Source organism: Pollachius pollachius (genome assembly GCF_949987615.1).
Source record: "Pollachius pollachius genome assembly, chromosome: 12".
Classification (NCBI taxonomy): domain Eukaryota; kingdom Metazoa; phylum Chordata; class Actinopteri; order Gadiformes; family Gadidae; genus Pollachius; species Pollachius pollachius.
This window is the reverse complement of record NC_136945.1, coordinates 22,265,201-22,288,904: the sequence shown is the minus strand read 5'-3', so window position 1 is coordinate 22,288,904 and position 23,704 is coordinate 22,265,201. Positions and strand designations below refer to the sequence as shown.

General features: G+C 47.5%; 1 protein-coding gene across 2 annotated transcripts; it reads right to left on the bottom strand.

Moving 5' to 3' along the window:
* Positions 1-782: 782 nt before the first annotated feature.
* sdc4 (syndecan 4) lies at positions 783-19,758 on the bottom strand. Of its 2 annotated transcripts, none has more exons than XM_079748268.1 (5): positions 19,464-19,758; positions 5,805-5,991; positions 5,482-5,528; positions 4,835-5,036; positions 783-4,319 (listed from the first exon to the last, which is right to left on the bottom strand). In XM_079748268.1, exons 1-5 carry the CDS (start codon positions 19,515-19,517, stop codon positions 4,168-4,170), a joined length of 642 nt encoding a protein of 213 aa, XP_079604394.1. In that variant the 5' UTR covers positions 19,518-19,758; the 3' UTR covers positions 783-4,167. The 2 variants fall into 2 exon arrangements, with proteins under 2 accessions (XP_079604394.1, XP_079604395.1); XM_079748269.1 differs by having other exon boundaries at positions 5,805-5,988.
* Positions 19,759-23,704: the final 3,946 nt, after the last annotated feature.

Sequence of the window (23,704 nt, the reverse complement as noted above, 5' to 3'; positions counted from 1 at the left end):
GGGGAGAGAGGGAGGGGGAGAGAGGGAGGGGGAGAGAGAGAGATTGAGAGAGAGTGGGAGAGAGAGATAGAGGGAAGAGGAGAGGGGCGGAGAGAGAGAGGGAGGGAGAGAAATGAGAGAAAGAGAGGGAGAGAGCTAGTTAGAGAGAAGGTAAAGATATAAAAGTGACCTGCTGTATATTTAGGAAATGTCCCAGGAGAAGGAGAGCTGTTTCTGCTGACTATCAGCACGGCTGTGACCGGGTGGCGAGTACGAGGCCGTATGGCGAGTGCCGAAGATAATCACACAGGCAGCAGCGTGTCTGCTCTCACACACACACACACACACACACACACAGCTCACCAACAGCCTACAGAGTTTCAGAGGTCCATTTTGATGAGAAGATCAGTTTCAACCTTACTTCCTCAAGGTTTTTCCTTCATCATCCATGTTACCTAATACCCACACAATATAACTTCCTCTAATTCCAACGATAATTCCCCCCCCCCCCCCCCCCCCCCACACACACACACACACACACACACAGACAAACCCTTTCTGCCAGTCAAACCTGCTCTCAAAGTCCCCTACACGACGGCTCCAGGTTACGATGTGTTCCTCCTGGTGTGTTTATCGTGTCAGGTCAATCCCAGGTCAAGGGTCGGGCCGACACCGCAGACCCAGGAGGTGTCACATGACCTAAACCAAGCCCCCTTCAACCAATCCCACCCTATCTAGAAAGCTCATGTTGATAGTGGCTGAATAAAAGCTTTGAGTAAAAGAAATACTCAAACAAAAAACTGTATTTTGCATAAAAATAGCTTTATTTCAAATAATAAAACCAGGCCCGGCATGCAGAAACCAATGATTCATTGGTTGGTGCCCATGGGTTTGACCATGTGCTGCTCCAGGACATTTCTCTCCTGAGCCAAAGTGACCAGAGCTGGGAGCAGATTAACATCTGAACTGTTTCCATGGGGGTTCTGGGTAGTAATCGGGAGTATCTGGAACTCTCCACAGAGGAGTCTGCTTCCAGATGGAGAGATGTTTAATGACATGCTTACTGCGGGAGGTCCATGTTATTAAAAAGGCATTTGTTTGGTGAGGGATCACTTTACTGGGGGTGACTGGTTCCTGATCGAAGCAGAGTGTGAACCGTTCAATTAATAAACGCTTTAATACCGTGAATGATGATCGGAGCGTTTCTTCAATTTTCTTTACGAAGAACGTATGAGATTAAGAGGGAACACAATTTGAGCTAATGAAATGAAATGCACTTCAACAACCTCCAGGATAGAATTTGCTTAGCTAGCTAGCTAAGTGATGGTGGTTTCACCAGCCAATCATTTACCAATTAGCCATTAGCAGTAGCAGGAACCAGGGCCTGAAAGTATTTGAGCAACCGATGGGCTAACAGACACTTAGCACAACGGCTAAGGTTAACACCACTTAGCTAGCCGAGTGATGCTAACCCTGGCAGTTTGAACCACTGAAAACACGGCAGTGATATGTTTTGTGAAGCTTTCATTTCAAACTGTTAATCTGGAACCAAATCTCTTGAGGCCATCTCGTCGGTACAACATCCCTTAAAAGACCAAGCGATGAACACAGACCACATGAGAAATCCTTCTTCTACAATAACAAAAAAATAAAAACACATAAATACATAGCGCTTCAAAACAAAAAGTCTAAAAGATAATAGAAACTCTTAAAAAACTGTCTTATAACTATTTGCTTTTGAAAATCTCCACCTAGTGTGTATAAACCTTTTAAAATCACATATACAACAGCTTAACAAGGGAGGAGGGGCAGGGAAGAAGGCCATACAATATTGAGTTAAATTAATGAAGCAAAAGAAAAATGTTGGTCAAATCCTGAAAATAAAACCAACAAACAGAGAAAGAATGAGAGTTAGTATATGCATCGGTAGTATCGAAAATAAACAACTCGACCCTCAACAGAAGAGGTAAGAGTTTGATTCCAAGCACTTACAGTATAATCACAACCAGAACTTAAACATTAATACGGCTGTGGAGCAATAGAAGCTATAAGCAATACAAACCAAAGAGACAAAAAGAAAAATAATAATTTGGCATTTAAATATTTGGTAGGATTTGGGTTGTGTATATTGCGATGCGTATGAGAAAATGACGTACCAACATGTAATCCAAACTATGTACAGACCCTTACTAGACCCGTGTGTGTCTGTTGGAACCAGAACTTTATAAATACAGTGTGTTAGTTAATCTGAGGAAGAGGAGTACTAATAATACCCCCATGATGAAGCTTACTGAACTAAAACTCACAAAACACAGGACAGAAAATAAACAAAAATAGCTTGAGAGTCTAGCTTATTTGACAAACTTCGGAGAGATTGAGTAACACGGAATAGCTTGAAAACGACAAAGAGTTTATCATAAGAGACCAACTGCCGGATTCTTGTGTGTCGTGACTGTGGCTCAAAAGGCGGGGCGGGGGCCTGCGGTGGCTCCACCGTTAGGGTCAAGATAAGCAGGAAATATTATCTTTCAGAGGGTCGACTTCTAAAGCGCACGCTGATGTCCACAGCCGCCCTCCCCCCACATAACCACAGGCTGGTGGTTGTGTGATGTCTTCCCCCCCCCCCCCCCGCAACACCCAAAGGCTGGTGGGCCGGTCTGGAATGCGCTGCCTCGGCCAGAACTCAGTGATCCGATTCACCAAACCAATGCTGGAGAGAGAAGGACAATTATACTACAGACTTCTCTCCCAGGCATGTCGACGAACCAGAACTAGAACAAGTATCACAAACCAGTACTAGAACAAGTACTATGAATCAGTCCCATGAAGCAGGACTATGAACAAGTATCACAAACCAGTACTATGAATCAGTACCAAGAACCAGCAAAAGAACCAGTACTAGAAAAAGTCCCAGGAACCAGTAATAGAGAAAGTTCTTTGAACCAGCACTAGAACACCATGAACCAGTACCCAAGGGGCAGAATCCTACCTTCTGTCAATGTTTGCTATATCCTGGGACTTAGAAGTTTAGACTCACCAATGATTGAAAAAAGTGGTCAAGTCACAGTTGGTTATAAAAGCCTAGTTAAACTCATTCTATTCTATTGTTTTCTTCCGGTAACGTCCGACTTGAGGGTAAATCTCCGAGTCTTTCCGTGTGGCTGAATTTGAAGCCTGACTCACGTCAGAAGGAATGAATGATTTCTAAGAGTGCTGTAACTATTTACCCAGGAGGACTGCTCTGAATCAGCCCAGGGTACGGCAGGCCTGTGGTGGGTGCCGCGGTAAGGTCCTGAAATGCCACCAGTGGGCGGTGATGGTTTCTGATCGACAGGGAAAGTACCTTCTGACAACACGGGGTGACATTTCTTCCCGAGCATAAAAGGAAATCTTTTATTTAGAGAAGGAAAACGTACGTCACAATAAACGGTTGAAATCTCTGCATGACGTTGAAGACACAAAGACATAACAAATAATTAACTACAGTAAAGTGGAGCTCTGCGATACCAGAACAAGATTCAATAAAAAAAAAAAATCTAAAACAGACTCCTCATTGGTTGAGGAGTGGACCAATGAGGAGCCGGAGGAGGTAAAAGGACAAGGAAAATAAATAAGTGGAGCTGAACGTGTACCGCGATGAGCGCTTGGCATTGCACAGTGTTAGTGTTACAAAATGGAGGACCGGGGGGACAGAGAGAGGTGGGGGGGGGGGGGGGTACGAAAGAGAAATGCAAGAGAAGACTTTGCCATTTATTTACAAAGTCCTCAATTGTCGATAAAGTTGTAGATGCTATTTACATGGGGAGACGAAACCAAAATGAAAACAAAAAAGTAAATTCTAATCAAAATGGTGGTCTCGTACCGAACTGGTTTGGAGCTGAAACGGTTCTCCCCTCTCGCTTCTTCTCAAAAAACTAAAAACAATAAAACAAATCTAAGAACAAAGCCTCTGATTGGAAAGAAGAGCACCAATAGATGTATTGAATATTGAGGAGGATGAGGAGGGGGGGGCGGAGTCAGTCAGTGCTCAGTTGAAGCGGTCTCCCTCCCTGATTGGCTGCTACTGAATGTCATTGGGCGGGGCGTTGAGGCCCAGCGGGGGGGTGGGTTTCAGGCACTGAGTGAGGGTGGGGGCTGGGTCCGTATCCGGGGGTCTTGATCAGGGTTCAGGGGTCAGGGGGGGCGGGACTATGCGTATATCTCCGTGGTGGGGGCCTTCTTGTAGATGGGCTTCTTGCCCAGGTCGTAGCTGCCCTCGTCCTTCTTCTTCATGCGGTAGATGAGCAGCAGAATGAGCAGCACAGCGAAGATCAGCCCCACAGCGCCCCCTGCGATCAGAGCTGGAAGGACAGGACGAGGAGACCGTCAACACTCGGACTTCAGCGGGATTAGATACCGTTATATTGTTTATATACATTGATCGGTTTCAAAGTATAAACCGACCCATGTCCACGATTGTCGTGTTTCATTTACGATGAAAAACAAAAGTGTCACCGATTTTGATGCGTTTATACTTTCAAACAAATCCATACCATCAACCATTCATAGAAGTGTGTTTGCCTTCTGGCATCTTCACCATCATAGCAGTAGTAGGTGATGATGTCAGGGTGTTTGTAAGCCGCCTTAGATACGAGAATCAAGGGTCTTGGAAATCGCTTCGGTATGTTTGATCTATTTTCCAGCCACCCCATCGCCAAACACGGTACAATTCCATCACTCAAGTGTTGGGAGTTTCAGTGCCATAAACCTCCTTCGTCTTCATAAGCGAACCCCGTCCTACACATTAAGGGCACCGTGCCAAGAACCCGTCAGCCAGTGGGTGGGGTGGGTGCGGCGCGGAGCTTGCTCTACTGACCTGCGAGGACCTCAGTCTTGTTGAAGATGCTCTCGTCGCTGGCGTGGGACATGAGCACGTTGGAGGGCTGCTCCTCGTTGGAGGAGGGCACTTCGTTGCGGTGCAGGGGGATCTCGTTGCTCTTCTGCACCACCTCCACCTCGTCCACCGTGGGCAGGGCCGGTCGCACCGGCTCTGGGATCTTATTGTCGTTCACGTCAGGCTGGGGAGAGGAGGAGCCAAGGTGATGTTAGAACCGTGGCTGGACGACACAGACTCAAACTAACTGAAGGAAAGCGGAGTGGATTTCGTCCAAAATTCATATCATCATCCTTATGTTAAAGATCACAAAAAAAAAACCTCCATGCCATAACAGATTCCAAGCCATCACCAACTTCAAACCATACAACTATTCCATTTTTTTTTTTCTTTTACATAGTTTGCGTTTCTCAATACACGCCACAAAAGGCAGACATTTTCCACCATTTCTTTCGACTACAATAGAGCAGGATTCCCTTCAACAATAAGTACTGACTTGATGCCTCAAATACCTTTGTATTTGAGGCATCAAATACAAAGGTGTCTGATGTATCATTATCCCAACATCCCCCCCACTGGGTAGAGGGGAGACCACTGGTCTCAACAAGGTGGATGTACTGGTTCCTCACCATGGCTGGCGTCTTCTCCTGGTTCCATCGGGTGGGCACGGTGGTGGCTGTGGAGGGAGGAAGAGGAAGGTTAGAGGATGCCGTGTGAAGGGGTTAGTCAGCAGAGTACAAGGAACACTCCAGAACACAAACCCACAGAAAGTTATTCCAGTTCACCAAACAAAATCTCAACATTTCCTTGTAACTACTCCAATGAAATCCCAAAGAGGTAATAATGAATCCAAGGTCTAGTGGTGTTTTGAGACTACAGTAGCAATATCCTAATAAATACATTAACATTTACAGCACACATAAAGTTGTTCCGAAAACATCTCGGTACTGACCTCCATCACCGGATCCGGAGAACTCCGACTCCTCCTCGTCATCTTCGTCATCGTACAGCGTATCGTCTTCGACTGTGGTGTGCGTGTCCTCGGTGAAGGCGAAGTCCGAGCCGTTGGGGGAATCCCCCGACGACACCAGGTCGTCAGGCTGCGTCGTGGGACTCCATGTCTCCATCTCCCGCACCTGCTGGGGCAGCACGGGGAGGCCAGGGTAAGATCACAAGCCCTCGAGCAAGGCAGTACAGAGATGAGCTGACAGAGTCCCCCCCGGAGGTTTTACAGAGAGACCCGTACTGGGGTCAACACCAGGGTCAAACCTCAGGGTCGACTCCTTCCTCAAGGGTTTGGTTTCCTAGTTCGGTCTCTTTAACGAGGTTGTGCAGCACTCCTTTTGTAGCGACTGATTCTGTACGGCTCCTGCTAAATGACTAAATGTTAAGGCCATCCAGAGTGAGGACAATCACTGCACCAGGGTGAAAACCAGCCTGGTCTGTTTTCAGTCTTTGTGTTTAGGACAAAAGCTAGAGAGACATTGAGTTGACGGCCGTGACACAGGTCATTGCGAAGAGGAATCCAAAAACATTCCCTTCCCATCGGATCACATTCACTCAGTGACTGGGATGTGATGGACAAGTGTGCTAAATCGCTGTGGGCATCTCAACCATCTGAAAGTAAGTAGCAAGCGACCTCAAACAAAAAGGGAAAACTCATGAATACATTAAGAAACGTTGTTCCCACCGGTGACTAAAACTAATGACCAGAAGGAAGGCAGTTTTCAAGAACTCTAAGGCAACATCATGTCTGGAGGAGTCATCCACCGGGACCCACAAGAGTAAACTGTAGTAGTCCCTGTAGTAAACACTTCAGTAGCCTGGAGAGACACCACTTGGTACAAGGACGAGGAAAATCATTCCTCTCCTCCGACTGTCAGCCGAGTCAACAGTAAATCCTCAAACAGTGGGGATAATTACAACCATGTAGGTCTGAAGTGCTGCTTTAGGCTCTTCAATATTTCTTCCCCTGCTCATTGTCTGGTGCCTCACACGGACAAACACTGACATTAACGATGCACACTGTTATCACAAAGAACGTATGACTACTGTTCCACTCCTAGACCGTCTAATTCAACAGGGCCAAGTATACAGGAGGCTTCAGGGACACTGGTTTCAACCACCTGAGACAGTGGGGGATTTCTGCAGTTTCTGTGCTCTAATCTTAACTCATTCGAGGAATTGAAAGCTGCAGTGCTCCTGTTTGGATTGACTCATCTAGTAAAGTCAACAGTGGTGGCTTGTTTGCTCTTTCCAAGCCGTCCAAGAGATCTGATCCGCTTGCCAAAGTGAAAGTCATTGAAACGGTTCAGAGACACCAACACCTGAGCGTCCGATCTCTAATGAAGCCGTCAGCAGCCACTCAATGGACACAACGGAGGATTCAGGAAACCAAGACATCGGATTCCACAAGCGCCCCCACAACCGGCTGTAAGAACCGTCCCTCGAGAACTCAACCTCATTAATAACCTTTTCACAAACGAGGAGGCTTTTTAATGAGGAGATTCAAAGTATTCCGTAGCAGATGTCCAATTACTATGAAGACCAGCCCCCCCTTGCTGTTTTAAAGACCCACACAAACAGCGTCCTGCATGACAACAGCAGAGGGTCCACAGTCGTTCTGTAATCCCAATGAGGGGAGAGCATGCTATGCTAATCCCATTAGCACACCTAATTTCATCGCCCATTTGCCCGGGGGGGGGGTTTGGGGTCTTATTAACACCCCACCAAACCTCTATCAACCTAATTAACATGACCACACACACACACACACACAAACAAAGAGGGCAGAGAAACAAGGGCGAGACCAAGTCAAGAGATAGTGAGTGACCCTACCCCCAGAAGGCAACCGTTTGAGGGGCAAGGATGGTGGTCTCTAGAAGGAGATCACAAGGAAGGGGGTCTGTTTCCTCAGCCTCCCCATCCTTCCTTCGTGAGTACAGACACAATCCCTCCACATCACTTCATCCAAACCCAGGGATCACCTCTGCTAGTTTAAACACTAAAAGGTTAGAAGTGTAAAATAGTGATAGCTGATAGGCAAGTAGCATTGTGCATCGTAATGCGAATGGTCCACGGTGGGCTAGGCTAACAGATGACTAAACTGAGTTAATAGTGGAGGTGTGTAAGAACACAGGCGGCTATTCCAGCAGCGTTGAACCGCCCAATAGGAATGGAGCAGCTAGGCCAAGTAAAGCTGGCCAGCAGATGACTGGACTGAATTAAGTGGAGCAGAGAGAGGTTTACGGTTGAGGGCTGAGTCAGGCTACAATGCTCGTAGCGCTGTAGCCTCTCAGTGGGAACGGCTGACCAGTTAGGCTACGGCAAGCAACCCTTATCTGAAGTTATTCACACAGAGCGACTGGGACAAGGCCCGTCCAGTTGTTTATTATGTCGACAGTGAGGGCGATAAGGAGTGCTGTGTGCTGCTAAACAGCAACATATGGGTGCGGGTGGAAGGAAACTATGAACTAAACGGTTAACAGAGGGGAGAAGGCAGGCTATACGATCTGCCTGAGAAGATGTTTAAAAACGCTAAAAACACATGAAACGAATGCAAGAGCATTGGGAAAGGCATTCACAAGCCCCCGTCTCTAGGAGACACGCGCGTGACATCATGCGCCCACACCATAATTGGTTCCAGCCGACTTCAGAACTAGTGGCTTTTCTTACCAACCCCCCCCCCCTTTCTAGAGTGTGTGTGTGTGTGTGTGTGTGTGTGTGTGTGTGTGTGTGTGTGTGTGTGTGTGTGTGTGTGTGTGTGTGTGTGTGTGTGTGTGTGTGTGTGTGTGTGTGTGTGTGTGTGTGTGTGTGTGTGTGGGGGAGGCAGCCATCTTGAGGCCTCCTCCCTGCGCTGGAAGGTATGAGGGTCTGGATGCGGCCTTCTCTAAGCCGGCCACTCCTGTGTTCCTCCATTCCCTTTCTCCCTTTTGTTTTGGTATATCTCCTCCGTCTCCGCTTTGTCCATTCTGCCCAAGCGAAGCCATTTCATTTGTACGTATTGACTCATTGAAAGAACCCCTTTACACAAAAACACTCCCTCAATGACCCTGTTTCACTCTGTTGTTTCACAATCAAAGGCCGACAAAGACGCAGTTTGTAAAGGGAATTCAAAAGCAGCCTTAAACCCCCGCTATGCCCTCTTTGAAACCCCACACAGAGGTAAAGTGTGTGTGTGCGTGCCTCTAATCCGCGCTGGTAAACTGGGGAGCGCCTGCCCTTCATTTCCTCTCCTTGTGTTCAGTCGATGTGGGGTCCCACACACACACACACACACACGCCTGCTGAGTCACCAAACGTGCACCGGACTCATTGGAGTCGCAGTCGCACCGTGCACGCCAATGCAGGGAGGCCTTCCAAAAGCATGACTCACATGACTGAAGAAACACCAAGTCCTGAGGACACGCAAAGTGCTCTCAACGATGACGGACACCTTGTAGGACCAATGGGGAGGGAACGGTGAGGACCCACAGACAGGCAGGCTCACTGCAGTGTGGTGGCATTATAGAAGGAGGACAGCATAACCATCTTCCTTCTTTAGTTCAGGGAGGGTTGCCCTTTAGCAAACCTGCAAATCACTCCCCACTCCCCACCCAGGCCCAAAACTACTTGACTGACCCGAAGCCACAACCCTGAACCCAGGTACAGAACAGCTCAACGACTGACTGCCCTGGGAGGGGGGGGGTCCTGTGTGTTTCCCCCCGGCGTACAGCGAGAGACCAGGTCCAAATTACAGCGTACACGCCACTATGCGGGCGTCTGCTCTCCCTGACGACATACCTGGCCCCCTGCCGCCCCCGTGAGGTGTTCAGACCCGTCCCGACAGGTCGCTGCTACGACGGAGAGGGGCCCGGCACGAGGACTCGCATCAAACAGCAGGCCATGGGGAGGGCGGAGGCTTTGGCGGTGGATGATGTCAGTGAGTTTATTATCAGTTCGGCAGGATATCGCCGACCGCGACTGCACGCACGCTCTCCCAGAGAGGCACAACCCAACCGGGAAGGAGGCCAGAGCCTGGCCTCGCGCACTTACAGTCTCCAGGACGATGTGTGTCGACATGCACACACCTGTGCGTCACGTTCACGAGAACACAAAAGACGAGACGACAGCCCCTTCTTTGTTGATATGGAAACCACCTGCAGATAAAGATCACTGGTTTGAATCTATGCCTTGCTGCTGCCTTTAGAAATCACTCAAACCTTTGACATTCCCTTCGTTTTGTCGGGGCAGGCTGTAGCAGGTTCTGCAGCGGAGACACGGCGATAGAGTCAGGGAACAGGATCACTCCCGGCCAACTGGTTCAGGATCCAGAAGCCCATGAGCAACAAACCACAACAACAACAACAACCTCACACTCGGGCCCCAGTAGCCTGTTCAGCAGACACTCTAACGAAGGGACTCCAGATACACGTCATAAGGAGCAGGAAGGGGTGGCGACGTGCTCTGCAACGTCCACAGGCGAAAACTGGGATCTTTTGGCCGGGGGTGGAACACCATAACAACAACTCAATGACCTGCCTCCCCCAGAGACACAAGGCCTCCATTAGAACACAAATCCCTTCACAAGGCCTTGACGGGTCCACCACCGCAGACCTCCTCATCACAACGGTCCTGTCACGTGCACCACCACTCGACGAAGGGAGCAGCCTCACGGACCGAAGAAGAGTGCACATCTGACAGGTTTGGTCAGGGTCAACACCTGGCCTTCAAATTAATACAAATGCATGCAAAGCAACAACGCGCCACTCTTCCCGCGAGTCATGGAGTAATACTCGCTGACCATAGGTTAGCAGGAAGCAGTTGATAAGGGCGCACTGCCTACCCACTCCCCCAGAGGAGGTGGAGAAAACGTTTCCTTGTGATTGCCCAGAAAACCTTGAGCATTATCAGCACAAGCAGAAAGTAAATTCACTGTTTGTTCCAAACGGTGCTTGGCTCGTCTAACAGGATAGGTTTGCTATGATCAGATATCCATAATTAAATATTCCCATGGAAATTAAACAGAAAATGACGCACGAGTAAAAATACAACCGTACACACATCCCAGTATGAACAACAGATGTCCAAGATAAATGAGCATAATGACTACTTCGTATTCCGAGTGATAAGATCTTACTTTGAAGCACAGGTCTCAACTCTATTGCCTAATCTCTTGAGATAATCTTTTACCTCGAGGCTGTCTCACCTTAACAAGTAATCCAACAAAGAGATTCTTTGTTCCGTTCAGACGCTGAACTCTGGTTTTACTGGTGGTCATGTTGCATGGAGTTTCCAAACGAGCGCCATTAAAGAAAATTCTATTGGTCGACAAAACAAGGCCTCGGTCATGTGATACAGCGCACTTCAGGAAGAGGAAACTGGAGTTGGGATTTTTTCTTTTTAAATAGTCAACGTCGACTCCCTAAATGATTATGCAATCAAAACAAAGGTTTGTTCACAAAGAAAAATTCCCTTTGGCTTCTGAACAGGTTAAACCCCAAAAACCCAACCCAACTGGGAATATTATACACCAGGGAAAGGTTTACCAAAAAACGAAAGCAGAGAAACGCAACTTGGAAACTTCCTCAAGGGAGTTCCTCAGCTTGAGGAACTTCCACATCTTTTACAGAACACGTTGCGTGTTCTACATGAAAGGCCGACTCCCTCCTTTGATCATGAAACTGCTCTCCCAGATTTACCCATCAGAACACACGTGCCTGTCCAATCAGATGACTGCGCTCACGGGACCCCCACGATGTTGGCTGGCCTCTAATGCGAGCCAGGCAGTTGTCAGAGTGGGATGATATCACCGATCATTTCCTTGTAGGCGCCTTCGGTGGCTGGTGGAAAAGTAGTTGAGCATGAATTCTTAACGAGACACACATTGTAGTTAATGAAGCAACGGTCCTTGTTTGACCTGCCGATCTATCATTTGCTTGTTTATTTGTTAAAGCATTTAGCCGACGCTTTTATCCAAAGTGACTTACAATGATCTATTATTTGAGGGCCCATCTCCCTGCGAGCAATCTGGGGTTAAGTGCCTTGCTCAAGGGCACAATGGTGACGGCGGGATCAAACCCCTGACTTGTGTGGCTACTGGCATGTTAACCGGGTTCCTTAACCGACACCGCCCTTCTACAGCAGCCGGTCAAAGAGAGGCCCGCCTGATGCTGCAAGACGAGCCAGGCTCATGAATCTGGTTCCTTTCATTAGAACCATAATCTGCCCGGAAAAACAGTGAGTAGAACAGCCTCTGCTGCCGTCCTCTGTTAACACAGAGGTCCTCAATGTGTCCACTTTGTTTTTTAACACAATCTGAAAGGCCACCCTGTCAAACCACCCGCCGCTCGGCCAATGAGATCCCTCTCTTCCCCGGGGGCCGGAACAAAGCCGTCCGACGCCTCTGGGGCATATCAATAACCACGGCGACCGGGGGCTAAGCCCGGGGTGGCGCCGCCTTCATTAAAGGCCGGAACAATCCGTCCCATCTGCCCTCCGCGGAGAGGCATCTGGTCCGTTCACACGGCCAGCCCCGGCCGGGCCCTCAAAGGCCACAGCAGAAAGTACCAGCATGCCAGAGTGGGCTTCCGTATTCTTTGTCACGTCGGACGTCTCTTGACCTCTGGGGAAAAGGCCAGTCACTTGTTGTTACCCCGGCCCTCTGACCAATCACTGGTGTAACCCCCAGGTCCCTCCCCCCCCAAACCACCTCTTTTTCCTCAGAGGCTCAGGAGGCTCTTTGTCCATAGATTAGCTTAAGTGCCAAGTGAAACTGAAACACAATGTCCTGCACTATAGTCTTAAACCCCACTGGCCATTACTTCCACCATATCACCTTGTTAAAACCCCATTTGTGATGCATCTTTACCGATAGGGAAAACCTTGGCTGTGGATGAAGAATAGCCGGTGGTGCAGCCTTTCGCTACAAGGAGGGTGACACACATCCGTCTACGAAACCTCTAAAACTTCTGCATTGATGTCAGGGTCATGATTACTAGGATAATGATAATGAAATGCATTGCGCCGGACCCCGTATTATCATACCCTCATGCAGGACAAATCAGTAACCGAAGCCTCGGGACCACAGTCATGTCCATATGGTCGGGACAGAGGACAAACTGTCTCTGAACAAACATCAAGGCCCTGACCCCCCCAGTGCCAGTGTGGGAAGGCGGGGGCGCTGGCATCAAAGCCAGCAATGACGCAGTCGCACGTCCACATAGAGTCCTGATTGTCAGGTCACGTGCACAGAGACACACACCTCTGCCATTTTCTCCAGACAAAAGGCCTCTAGATTCCTTCCACCTTCTCCATGTCTATCTATAGCCGTCTTTCCAACAATCATGGCAAGGGGGCACTATGGGAACCATTTGGGATGTAACAACAACCTGCAAGCAGATCGTTAGGCATCTGATAGACGTTTTTTTTTAAATGGAAGACTCCCATTGCGTTACATAAATCTAGGGACTACTGTCCGTAACTCCTGTGGGGGTTTCCCCGACTCAAACCTTAATTGGCCACATGATGCACGGCTTTGTTCATGGGACTCAAAACGTCCAAACCGGATTACTGTCCAGTACAAAGATAAACTGTTTAGCAGTTCACCAGCGAGCTACTTAACCCGATCAATTAACCAGGTCAAGCGCGACGCTCAAAGCTTGCATGAGACGCGCGTTATTCCAATCCATTTTTTTTTATTATGCATTAACCAAAATTTGCAATGGATTTTAATCTAGCAACTGTTAGCCATGAGGAAGCCTAGCTCATTACCTGTACTATAAATAGCACTGAGATAAGACAATTATTCACTGCCTCATCCGTGGACCACTTGAAATCAAATCTGTTTCCTTGCTGCCGTGAGAGGAACAAAGGTGGCTGATTGACTCTTTGATAAGTCTTAATCGAGTTTCGCTGGCGTCTACCTCTAGAGAGGGAATGTCCCGAGGTCTGATTTTTAGCTTCCTCTGTGGGATGAAGTCATGCAAGCTGCCTGTTCAGACGCCTACCGTTGTAAACTCTATGAGGGCTACACCGATAGCCTGTGGTCATTGAAGAGGAACATAACACAGGAATCTTCTTTGTAAAACAGGGCTTTCTGTTGGGTTTCCCCATCCCCCCCTCAACGCCTTTGAAGTATGTCAAACTGAGTCAGTCAAACTCAATCCTCGGATCAAAGAAACCATAGCAGTAGATTTATTATCTGCCAGAGAATCCCGATCTCAAAAGACAGGAAGTAATAACTGGAGAAAAAACCCAGAATAGGAAGTCTCAGATTAAAGTAACTCCGGAAGTTGGTAATGAAGCCTTTATAAGGATGCCAAAAGGGGCTAAACTGGTGTTAATGGGAATCTCCCACAGAGAACCATCAACACAGACTTCCCTCTCGTTTGAAATCACTTCCTGAGAGCGCAGACGCCCATGTTTACAAGCGGCTGAGCCATTTAGCAAACAGTCTGTAGAGCAGATCATCCACGGGCTACGATCCAGCTTCATTTAACTCTAGTTCTGGTGGCTAAACTGTAATACACGCACTCACAAAGCAACACGACTAGTGCTAGCTCTGGAAAACTTCCTGACTGGTTGGAGGACTGTGGGTCTCTTTCTTCCTGTTGGCTGGTCAGGGAGAATTTGGCTACGCAATCACTGTCCTCTGCAAAAGGCCTTTCACCGTAGAACAGAACCTTACCGGGTGAGGGAGAACTGAAAGAACAACACTCTTTATTCATGGAAAGGCAATGTTGGAGTGAGCGTGTTGGACTTTGGAGGGTCAAATAGCCCTCTTTCCTCCACCCTCTCGCAGCAGCGAGAGGGTGGAGGAAAGATAAACAAAGAATAAAGTGTGTTATCTTCCCTGTGGCTCATGAGTAGCAGGGTTAATGTGGTGGTAATCATCAGGGTGTGGTCATCAACAGGATGTGACCGAGCGGACACACACATACACACACACACGAGTAAAACCCTGCTTCCGTGGGACCTTAAATAACATTGCCGATGCCAAGTGTCCCCTAAACCGGTGCAGCAGGGGGGCCTGATGGAGAATGAATGATCCATTACTGGTGAATCAACAGCCAGACTGCCCACAACAACAAGTTGGATCCAAGGGACTGCGGCCAGACTGGTCAACCTCCATTTCCCTCGAGAATCACGGGTCACCACACACCAGAAACCACCGTCCCAACAGAATGAGACAAAAATGCCACCATACAATCGGTGGTTTGGGCAGAATCCATTCATTTTAAATAAGTTTCTGGTCAGGGTTACATTTGATATGTTTTGGTATATTAAAATATTTGTTGTACATAATAATTATGCAATACTATTTTCGGCTATGACACATTTCCCACATGGGACTAATATAGTTTCTTACCATTAGCTCTAGAACATTTTATATTTTACGTCCATTAGTTAGCATCCCCAACGAGCCCAGGGCGAAGACATCGGCGCGGGACAGGGGAGGAGACGTCGAGGCAGGACAGGCGATCTGCGTCCCCACAGGAGGACCACCATGGCTGGGCTACCCTCACCCCGTTCCCCTTTGTGTGGAGACTCCTCCAGCACAGCCCCCACCCAGCAGGACATTTGTTTGCCGGATGAAGGCCTGTGCTGCCATTTAAATGCATCATCGGCAAACAACAACAACAACAAACTCCCGACCAAAGTCCCAGTCGGCTCGGCTTGCACCCATTCGGTCCGCACGTTATGGAGTCAGTACTAGAACAATAAAACCGTTTTGACTGGAACTCAAGACATGCAGGAGGGAGCCATTAGTGCTAAACCGTTCACATAAGAAACGTCTGGATATCAAGGGTGGATTGGGAGGAGGGAGCCAGTGGGGGGAGGAGGGGGGGAGAAGGGGTGAATCAAATTCCTCAAACTTTTCTCAGAGGCGCAGGGGAGAAGGGACCCCCTCTTGGTCCACACCCCCTTCCTCCCACATTCCAGGGTCCAAAGAGATTTTATAGACCAGCGGACAGGAAAGAAGCGGCCATTATTACACGTTAGCTACCAGCGTCATTTATCATGTTCCCCAGTCTCCCTCCCAGCACGGCTCGTTCAACGCCAAGAGAACAACAAGGAAAGAGAGAGAGAGATAAGCTAGCTCGAGAGGGGATAAGAGAGAAAGAAAAACAGAGCTAACGAAGGAGGGGGACAGAGAGAGATAAGCGGGCTCGTTCTCGTGCAAATGATTAGGAGCTAAATTCAAAACTTGTTGCATACCAGTACGGCGGTGTTGCTAAAGCCTGGGGCATTGTGGGTGTGTGTGTGTGTGGGGGGGGATGTTGTGGTCTCCTCAAATTGGGAGGAAAGTACAGCATGGCTTCTTTAAAACTCCAATATCTGGGTTTAAGGACAATTACAGTCCTGCTAAAGTCTGACTTTTTATTATTTCATTTTAATGTATGTGAAGCACTTTGAGTCTGCCTTGTGTATGAAAAGCGCTATATAAATAAAGTTGTCTTACCATCAATAATAATCCAATAGAGAGAAAGAAAAGTGTGTCCTTGCGTTGAAGCCAAAGGTTTACAACACTTTAATTTATGACGTGTGGACACATTCTGATCACACTAAAAAGTTTTAGAATATTTGGTTAGACAGTAATTTGATCACACTAAAAGGGTGTAACCGTTCCGTCAAAACATGATCATGAGATCTATATCAGTAATAAAAATCATAATGTGCGTCTCCTATTCTCTTGCAGACATCCTGAAACAGGCTGCTTTAATACTTTAAACAATAATATGTAAATCCATACATTTTAATATCCACGGCAGAGAAACTGCTGAGGTTATAGGAAAAAAACAACGTGTTTTCTTCCCTTGCATGGCTGAACTGATGCTAATCATCTCCAGAAACGACATGACTACAGCAGAAAAATGCCTCAACATGCATGTGGCAGTAATGGACACAAGGCTCAAACTTGCAAACGCACACATTTTCTATATGGCGAAACACAGCATGGGAAACCACATCAACAAGGAGAGGCATGGACAAAATCAAATTAACTTTTGATGGTCTGAAAGGGGATAATAGCCAATCAGGTTGGTCGATTGGCAACAATGACAAAGCTGCCCAATCAAGCAACATTCCGGTCGTGCCTGTGGCCTTCCCAAAGGGTCCTTGTGCTTCCCGGAGCAGTTTGTACCCAATTGTTGCGCGGCAAAACATTGTATCAATAATCTGGGAGCGCCAACCCCAAATTCCAGTAACGACCCCGGTGGGGGGAGAGATGAGCGGGGGAGCTAAGCAGCCTTCAAAAGGGAAGTGAAGGGAGAGAAGGAGACTATGGAGGGGGAGGAGGGGAGGAAGAAAAGAACAGGACCAACAATTGATCAGAGAGAGAGGGAGAGGGCGAGGGACACAATCAGTGGAGAATCGAGAGGGCATGATCAAAAAAGAAATAACGTTAGAGAGGCGGTCAGAGTGAGTACAAGCCTGAGGGAGAGAGGAGAAAGAGCTTTTAATTAAAAGACCATTTGAGTGAGGGGGACACTAATACACGCCGGTCACACACGGCTGGCCTCGACTACCAGGGGTGTAGGGTGGTGGGGAGGGCATCCCTTATGAAATGGACCAGGGGGATCTATTGAGAACCCTCCAAGTGTGTCAAATACCCCCCACACGGGCCAGTCCAAGGCCCTCAAGAGGTCACATTCCGAGAGGGCATCGCCGGAGGAGCTCGGCCAACCACTGCCACCGGCCAGCTAGCAGGAGGAATGTGAGCGTTCTCCAGCCAGGGTGGGTGTGCGCCTGTTTAAATTAACTTTTCAGAATCGTGCCCATGCCTGAGGGGAGACATCTATCACTGATGCAGTCGGTTTTAATACGCAAACACTGAATTGTTTTACCTGCCAAAGGGTTGAACCTATCCACCGATCGACTGGGGTGAAACGTGGACCTTGGCCACAGGCCTTCTCACTATGGAATTTCAGAGTTCTGAAGGCTAGCACGACCACACACACACACACGTTTCCCAAAATAGCATCTCTTGTCAGACTAAAACGAACTTGATCATGACTTTAAGGTTTAGGTCTTGGTGTGTCCCCCGTCACCTCAACACTAGGCGAGTCGAGAATGTCGCCCGGGAAGCAGCACATGATGGTCAGGTGGTGGGGTCGCTGGTCTGGACCGATTGTAGCGAGCATGGTATTAGCTCCCGTCTGTCAGCAGCTTTGTTGTTCCGGGTCCGGTACTAGCATCATTTGCCTGTGCAAAGTTTAACTTTAGCCGACCAGACCCATGTAGAAACCATTCAGAGCTCATCCCTCATTGGTCCGTGACCATCCACCAGGCTCAGGATGAGAACCATTCAAACCATCGTCGACAAAAGCTAATGGGTGAAGGCTGAATCATTACGATTGTTCTGGTTTGATTAGGGATTTTAATTGTGCAATGAGGAGATAACAAGATTTACAGGGTTTGGTCCATCCACATTTGAAAAAATACACCATTATTTAGGTTATCAGAAAGAGGAATACCATGCAGCCAATCGGAGGGTTACTGGTGGACGGTTAGGAATGCCTTGGGTCTGAAGCACCGCAACCTTTATACCAGATTAACACCACACACACCATCTGTACCCACCCTGCCCCTCCCCCCGGGGCAAGACGCTGTGTGACAGCAGAATAGTAATGGAGGGGGCTATCAAGATGCCACCCACAAAGTGTGACACACACACACACACACACACACACACACACACCTAACTATTAATAGTTCATGAAGGTACACCTGAGCCCGCCAATGTCGTCAAGTTAATCTGATACAGCTGTTAAAGACATCGACGCACCGACACCAACTCTAATAACAGACTCAGACATAAACCGGGTAACAAATACAAACCATGCACCACTTGACAGGACCGTCTCAACATAACACGAGTTGAATTTGCGCACACATAAAACCCAACTAGGATCATTTAATACATTCACCACAGAAACTCTACGCGGGGAAAAATAAATCCCTACAACCTCCGCTCCGAACATTGAACCACAGCCATCCTTTCCGAAGAGTAAATGGGAAGTTGTGCTCCAAACTCTCCCACAGGGCCGCATTCCTTTCACCTCAGGTCAGAGACCTGTTCTCGGGCGATAACACGGTCTACTCTGGGGCTTTGATCAGAAGCACCCAACAGTCTCCTAACAGATAGGGTACCTCTATGAACATGATGGGCCCGAACACATGGGCTGAATCAGTGAACCCTCGTCCCGGGCCCCCCCTATGCTCCCCCCAGCACGGTCCCGGGCCCCAACCAACACACACACACACACACACACACACACACACACACACGGTCCCGAACACACGGGTAGCTCTGACGCTAGTTAGCAAACAACCACGGGACATGGCGGCCCTTTCCCCGACTCTTTTGGACAACTTGTCAATATTGTCTTTTGCCCTAAGTCTTTTCTCAAACGGTGTCCCTCCCTTACCATTGGAGGTGTAAAGTATGAAGTGATTTCAGAGTAAATCAGAGTGAGTGGGACCGAGGCTGAGGAGGCTAACCGTGCCGCGGGGTAACCCGGGAGGAGTTACTGAGATTGGGCTCGGAGCGAATTAAAGCAACCGGTCGACCGATACACGGGAAAACACACATTAAAAACGTTTTAAACTGATGGAATAGACAACTTACCGACTCTGAGTGAACGGAGGCGAACAGAAACAACACGAGGCACACTTTAAACATGGTTTCTGTCCTCAAAGTCTAAAAAAATATAAATGTATTAAAAAAAGATTAAAAGCGCTTAATTCACGGAGGAATTCGCGGATGGGAGGTGAAAGGAGGCCGCAGGAGCTTCTTTCTTCACCAGATGTTTTGTCGATAAGGTCCCGATGTGAAAAACAAACACTGTCCACCTTGTTGATCACCTTTGAGTATTCTTGCGCAACGTTTGTATCCTTCTCCGGAGTTTATGATCAAGCAGACTGCGCCAGCCGGCTCCGACATGCTGTATATTTCCCATGTCACTCCCCACCCAATGGTGAGCGGCGACCAATCAGCGACGAGCCCGGCGTCGGCCGCGGCCAATGAGCGAGGCGTGGTTTCCTCTCCTTTCCGTAATTTACCGTAAATGACCGACTCCTATTCAACAACACGTCGGCCCGCCCCCTGCTGAGCAACCGAAGTTATTAAACTCCCGACGAGTTAACGTTGTTAAGGATTCTCTTACCGGTTGAATCAGCAACACAACTTTGAGTCTTACTGTTTGAGCGACACAAACATTACATCATTGAGGAAGGCTGGATTTAGTTTAGAAATGTCGCTGGACCTAAAAAGGGTTAATAGAGCTGGATATCGTTTCACATTATAATGTGATCGTTTGAAGAATTATTATATTATACAATATGATGAGTTTATTAATACCAGATGGTAAATTATTGAATGTAGCAGGCCTATTATAATATACTATTATATGAAAAAGTCGACTATAATCTTGAATGCCCATGATGTCACTTGAAACTCCTTTTCCATCTGACGTCAGTTTCCGGAACCATTTCGATTTCCCTTCTTTCTTTCCTTCTCCGTCGGACTTTTCAAACCTTTACCACACACATATACGTACTGATTAGATTGACCAAATCAAAAAAGCATTCCCCAACTCCCTGACTTTGAAAGTCTGATTAGCTGCGTGGTATTTAAATGTCACGTACTATCCGAGCCACGCATGCCATCATACACGCAGGGTTTGCATTGTTATCATCTTAACTAATGCAGAGACTGCATATAGTTAGACTAGCAGTCTATTTCACCTACGTTTAACGAGACACTTCCAATTTATGTGTGTTTGTGTGTGTGTGTGTGTGTGTGTGTGTGTGTGTGTGTGTGTGTGTGTGTGTGTGTGTGTGTGTGTGTGTGTGTGTGTGTGTGTGTTTGGGGTCACATGTATGTTAACGTTTGTAATGCCTACATGTATGTTTGTGGCGGTGTTCGATGTTATGCCTGTAGTGTGTGTTTGTCTGTGTGTGTTCTTGTATGTGAGGTGTTTGTGTGCGAGTGTGTTTTTGTGTGTGGTATCTGAAGTTTGCTTGAATGTGTCTGTGTGTGGTATCTAGTGTGTTTATGTGTGGTGTGTGTGTGTGTGTGTGTGTAAATGTGTCTGTTTGTGTGTAGTGTCTGTACTGTGCGAGTGTGTGTGTTTGTGGTGTCTGTCGTGTGAGAGTGTTTGTGTGTAGTGTCTGTAGTTTGTGTTTGTGTGTGTAGTGCATTTTACATCATACTCTACATTTGACTGGGCAGGTAGCAGCATGCAACCTCTGACGTTCTGGAGAAAACATGTTCTGCATTCCACACTTCTGCTGAAGGAGACGTGATGTCACACAGCTGGCCTGCAGCCTTTGGACATTCGCATGTGATGTCATCCAGGGAGAGGGAAGAGAGATGGTGGTTGATCCGTTTCCCCAAATGTCAATTTAGAGGAAGATATTGCTAAAGGTCATGTTGTTCACCGTGTGTGGGTGGGTGTATGTACTTGGGGATGTGTGTACGTGTGTGTGTGCGCGTGTGTGTGTGTTTGTAACTTTGTGTTTGTGCGTGTGTGTGTGTGTGTGTTTTCTGAGTGTGTGTCACCAATCTATCTAGCCCACATCAGTATGTAGACCAGTAAACTGTCTCTATTAGTCCACTATCTGGACGAGTGCAATTTCTAGACCAGTCCACTATCTATACCAGTCCTCTCTCTAGACCAGTCCTCTCTCTAGACCAGTCCACTGTACACCAGTACAGTCACCTGGGCAGCTCCTGTACCGTCACAATGACCCAGGGGGTGTTGGTTCACGTAGGCCTCAACGCCCTGATGAGTAAAGGAAAGAACACACTAGAGTCACCGCGATGGAGAGCTGAGACCGGGGGTGGGATCTGAGTCACCAGAAAGCACCTGGTCGGCTGGAAGAGATAGATAAGCACGGTTGGGACGCAGTTATCAGCTCTGCTCCACGGAAAGCTAGCCGAGTCAGAGATAAGAGAGGTGGCAACGCAGGTGTCATTTAAATGAGGTGAAGTGCTTCGCGCCATATCAGTCCTCTAGAAGACAAAGGACCACTGGTCTGGGTCCGCTGTCTGTCTGTCGGCTCTCTTTCACTCTGTCTGTCCGTCTGTCTGTGCCCTTCACACTGTTTGTCTGTCTGTCTGCGCCATTCGCTCGGTCTGTCTGTCTGTCTTTCTGTCTGCTCTCTTTCACTCTTTGTCTGTCTGTCTGTTTGTTCTGTTTCGATTGGTACGTCTGTCCGTCTCTAATCTATTACTCTGTCTGTCTCTCTGTTTGCTTGACCGCCTGTTTGTCAACCTGCATGTCCGGCCACATGTCAAACAGGCTGACAGACAGGCTGACAGACAGGTCGTATGCAAACATCCATCCTATTAAGGATTACTTTGAAAACATCTTAAAGAGCAAAATAATATGTGCCATCAACAGTTAAAACCACATGAACCGAAATTTTACTTAAAATGCAAATCAATCAGATCAGTTCCTCATAGAGCTGATCACTGTTCTACTTTGTGTTGTATAGCAGATATAGGCCTGGATTTATCTTATTGAAAGATTTCTAAATACTCAGGTGATACGTTTCATATGTTAAGTTTGTATTGTGTTAATGTTATTGTTAACAATTACAACATTTCTGCTATGTAGGAATACAGCAGAACTCCGAAGTAGCTCTATTCAGAGATCGGGAGAAAACTTCCCCATCCATCGTTTTGATAATACATTTGCGCCCTCTGTCGATCATATTCTTGCATTGCATGTTCAATTTCGCTTGTACGAATTCCTTTGTTAATTTCCGTATCGTCCATACTGCTGAATGTGCCTCCTTCCTTACTGACCACACAATTAACTAAACAGCTCATTAATCAAAGCAAACCCGTTAAAAACACATGACCCTCGAATTTTAGATTTAAAGAGAATTCACAAAAGAGAGGATTAACTCTGTTAACCGACGGAACTTTTGTATGCATTGATAGTGAAATGATAATCTATGAAAATAATCCACTAGAGGTCGCTCTATTCAAACGTTCACGTTGGCCCGAGGCATGGGGTCCATTTACAGAATAAAACGTGTGATGGATGCATGGGCAATGCAGACCTATTGCTGGAGAGACTGAACCTGAACTAATGTAATATACAAGACAACCGAAGAAGACCAGAGCGATGGCACATTCACGAAACCAACTCGATTTTTGTCTCCATTGGATGGCCTACAAGCCACCCGATTATTTTAGTTCTCAATGTTTTCAGTAGTATAAATTATAGGTATACTTAAGGGCCTTAATCTTTTCAACAGATTTAAATGTTACTTTGTGTTCGTTGTCAGCATCCTGTGAAAAATATCATGAATAACAGTTGAACTAGTTAGGATAATTACAGCTTTGGCCTCATCTCTACACACTACAGGCTTGTCTGAAATGTCCTCCCACGTCAGTCTGCCACTGATCTCGTGTGCGTGTATGCAGCGTCGTACTCGCAATGAAAAGAGTGTGCGTGCGTCTGCCACGCCCCAAGAACTCAAACTTTCAACCCATGATGGACCCTGAAACATCACGTATTCCTTAGGGCCACTGGGGGCCCCCTAGGGGCAGGGAGGCCCTAACTACTGGGGCCCCCCGAGATAAACCCATTTTAAGTCACTTTATGAGTTAGCCTCCTCCAGCCTCCTTATAGCTGTGGTCTGATCAAAGTGCCCACGCGCTTTGAAGAGGGACTCCAGAGTCAATGCACACATCGGCAGTTCACCGAACAGGTCATCACTGTTTGGTTCTAGCTGTGTGTGTGTGTGTGTGTGTGTGTGTGTGTGTGTGTGTGTGTGTGTGTGTGTGTGTGTGTGTGTGTGTGTGTGTGTATGTGTGTACGTGTGTGTGTGTGTGTGTGTGTGCGTGTGCGT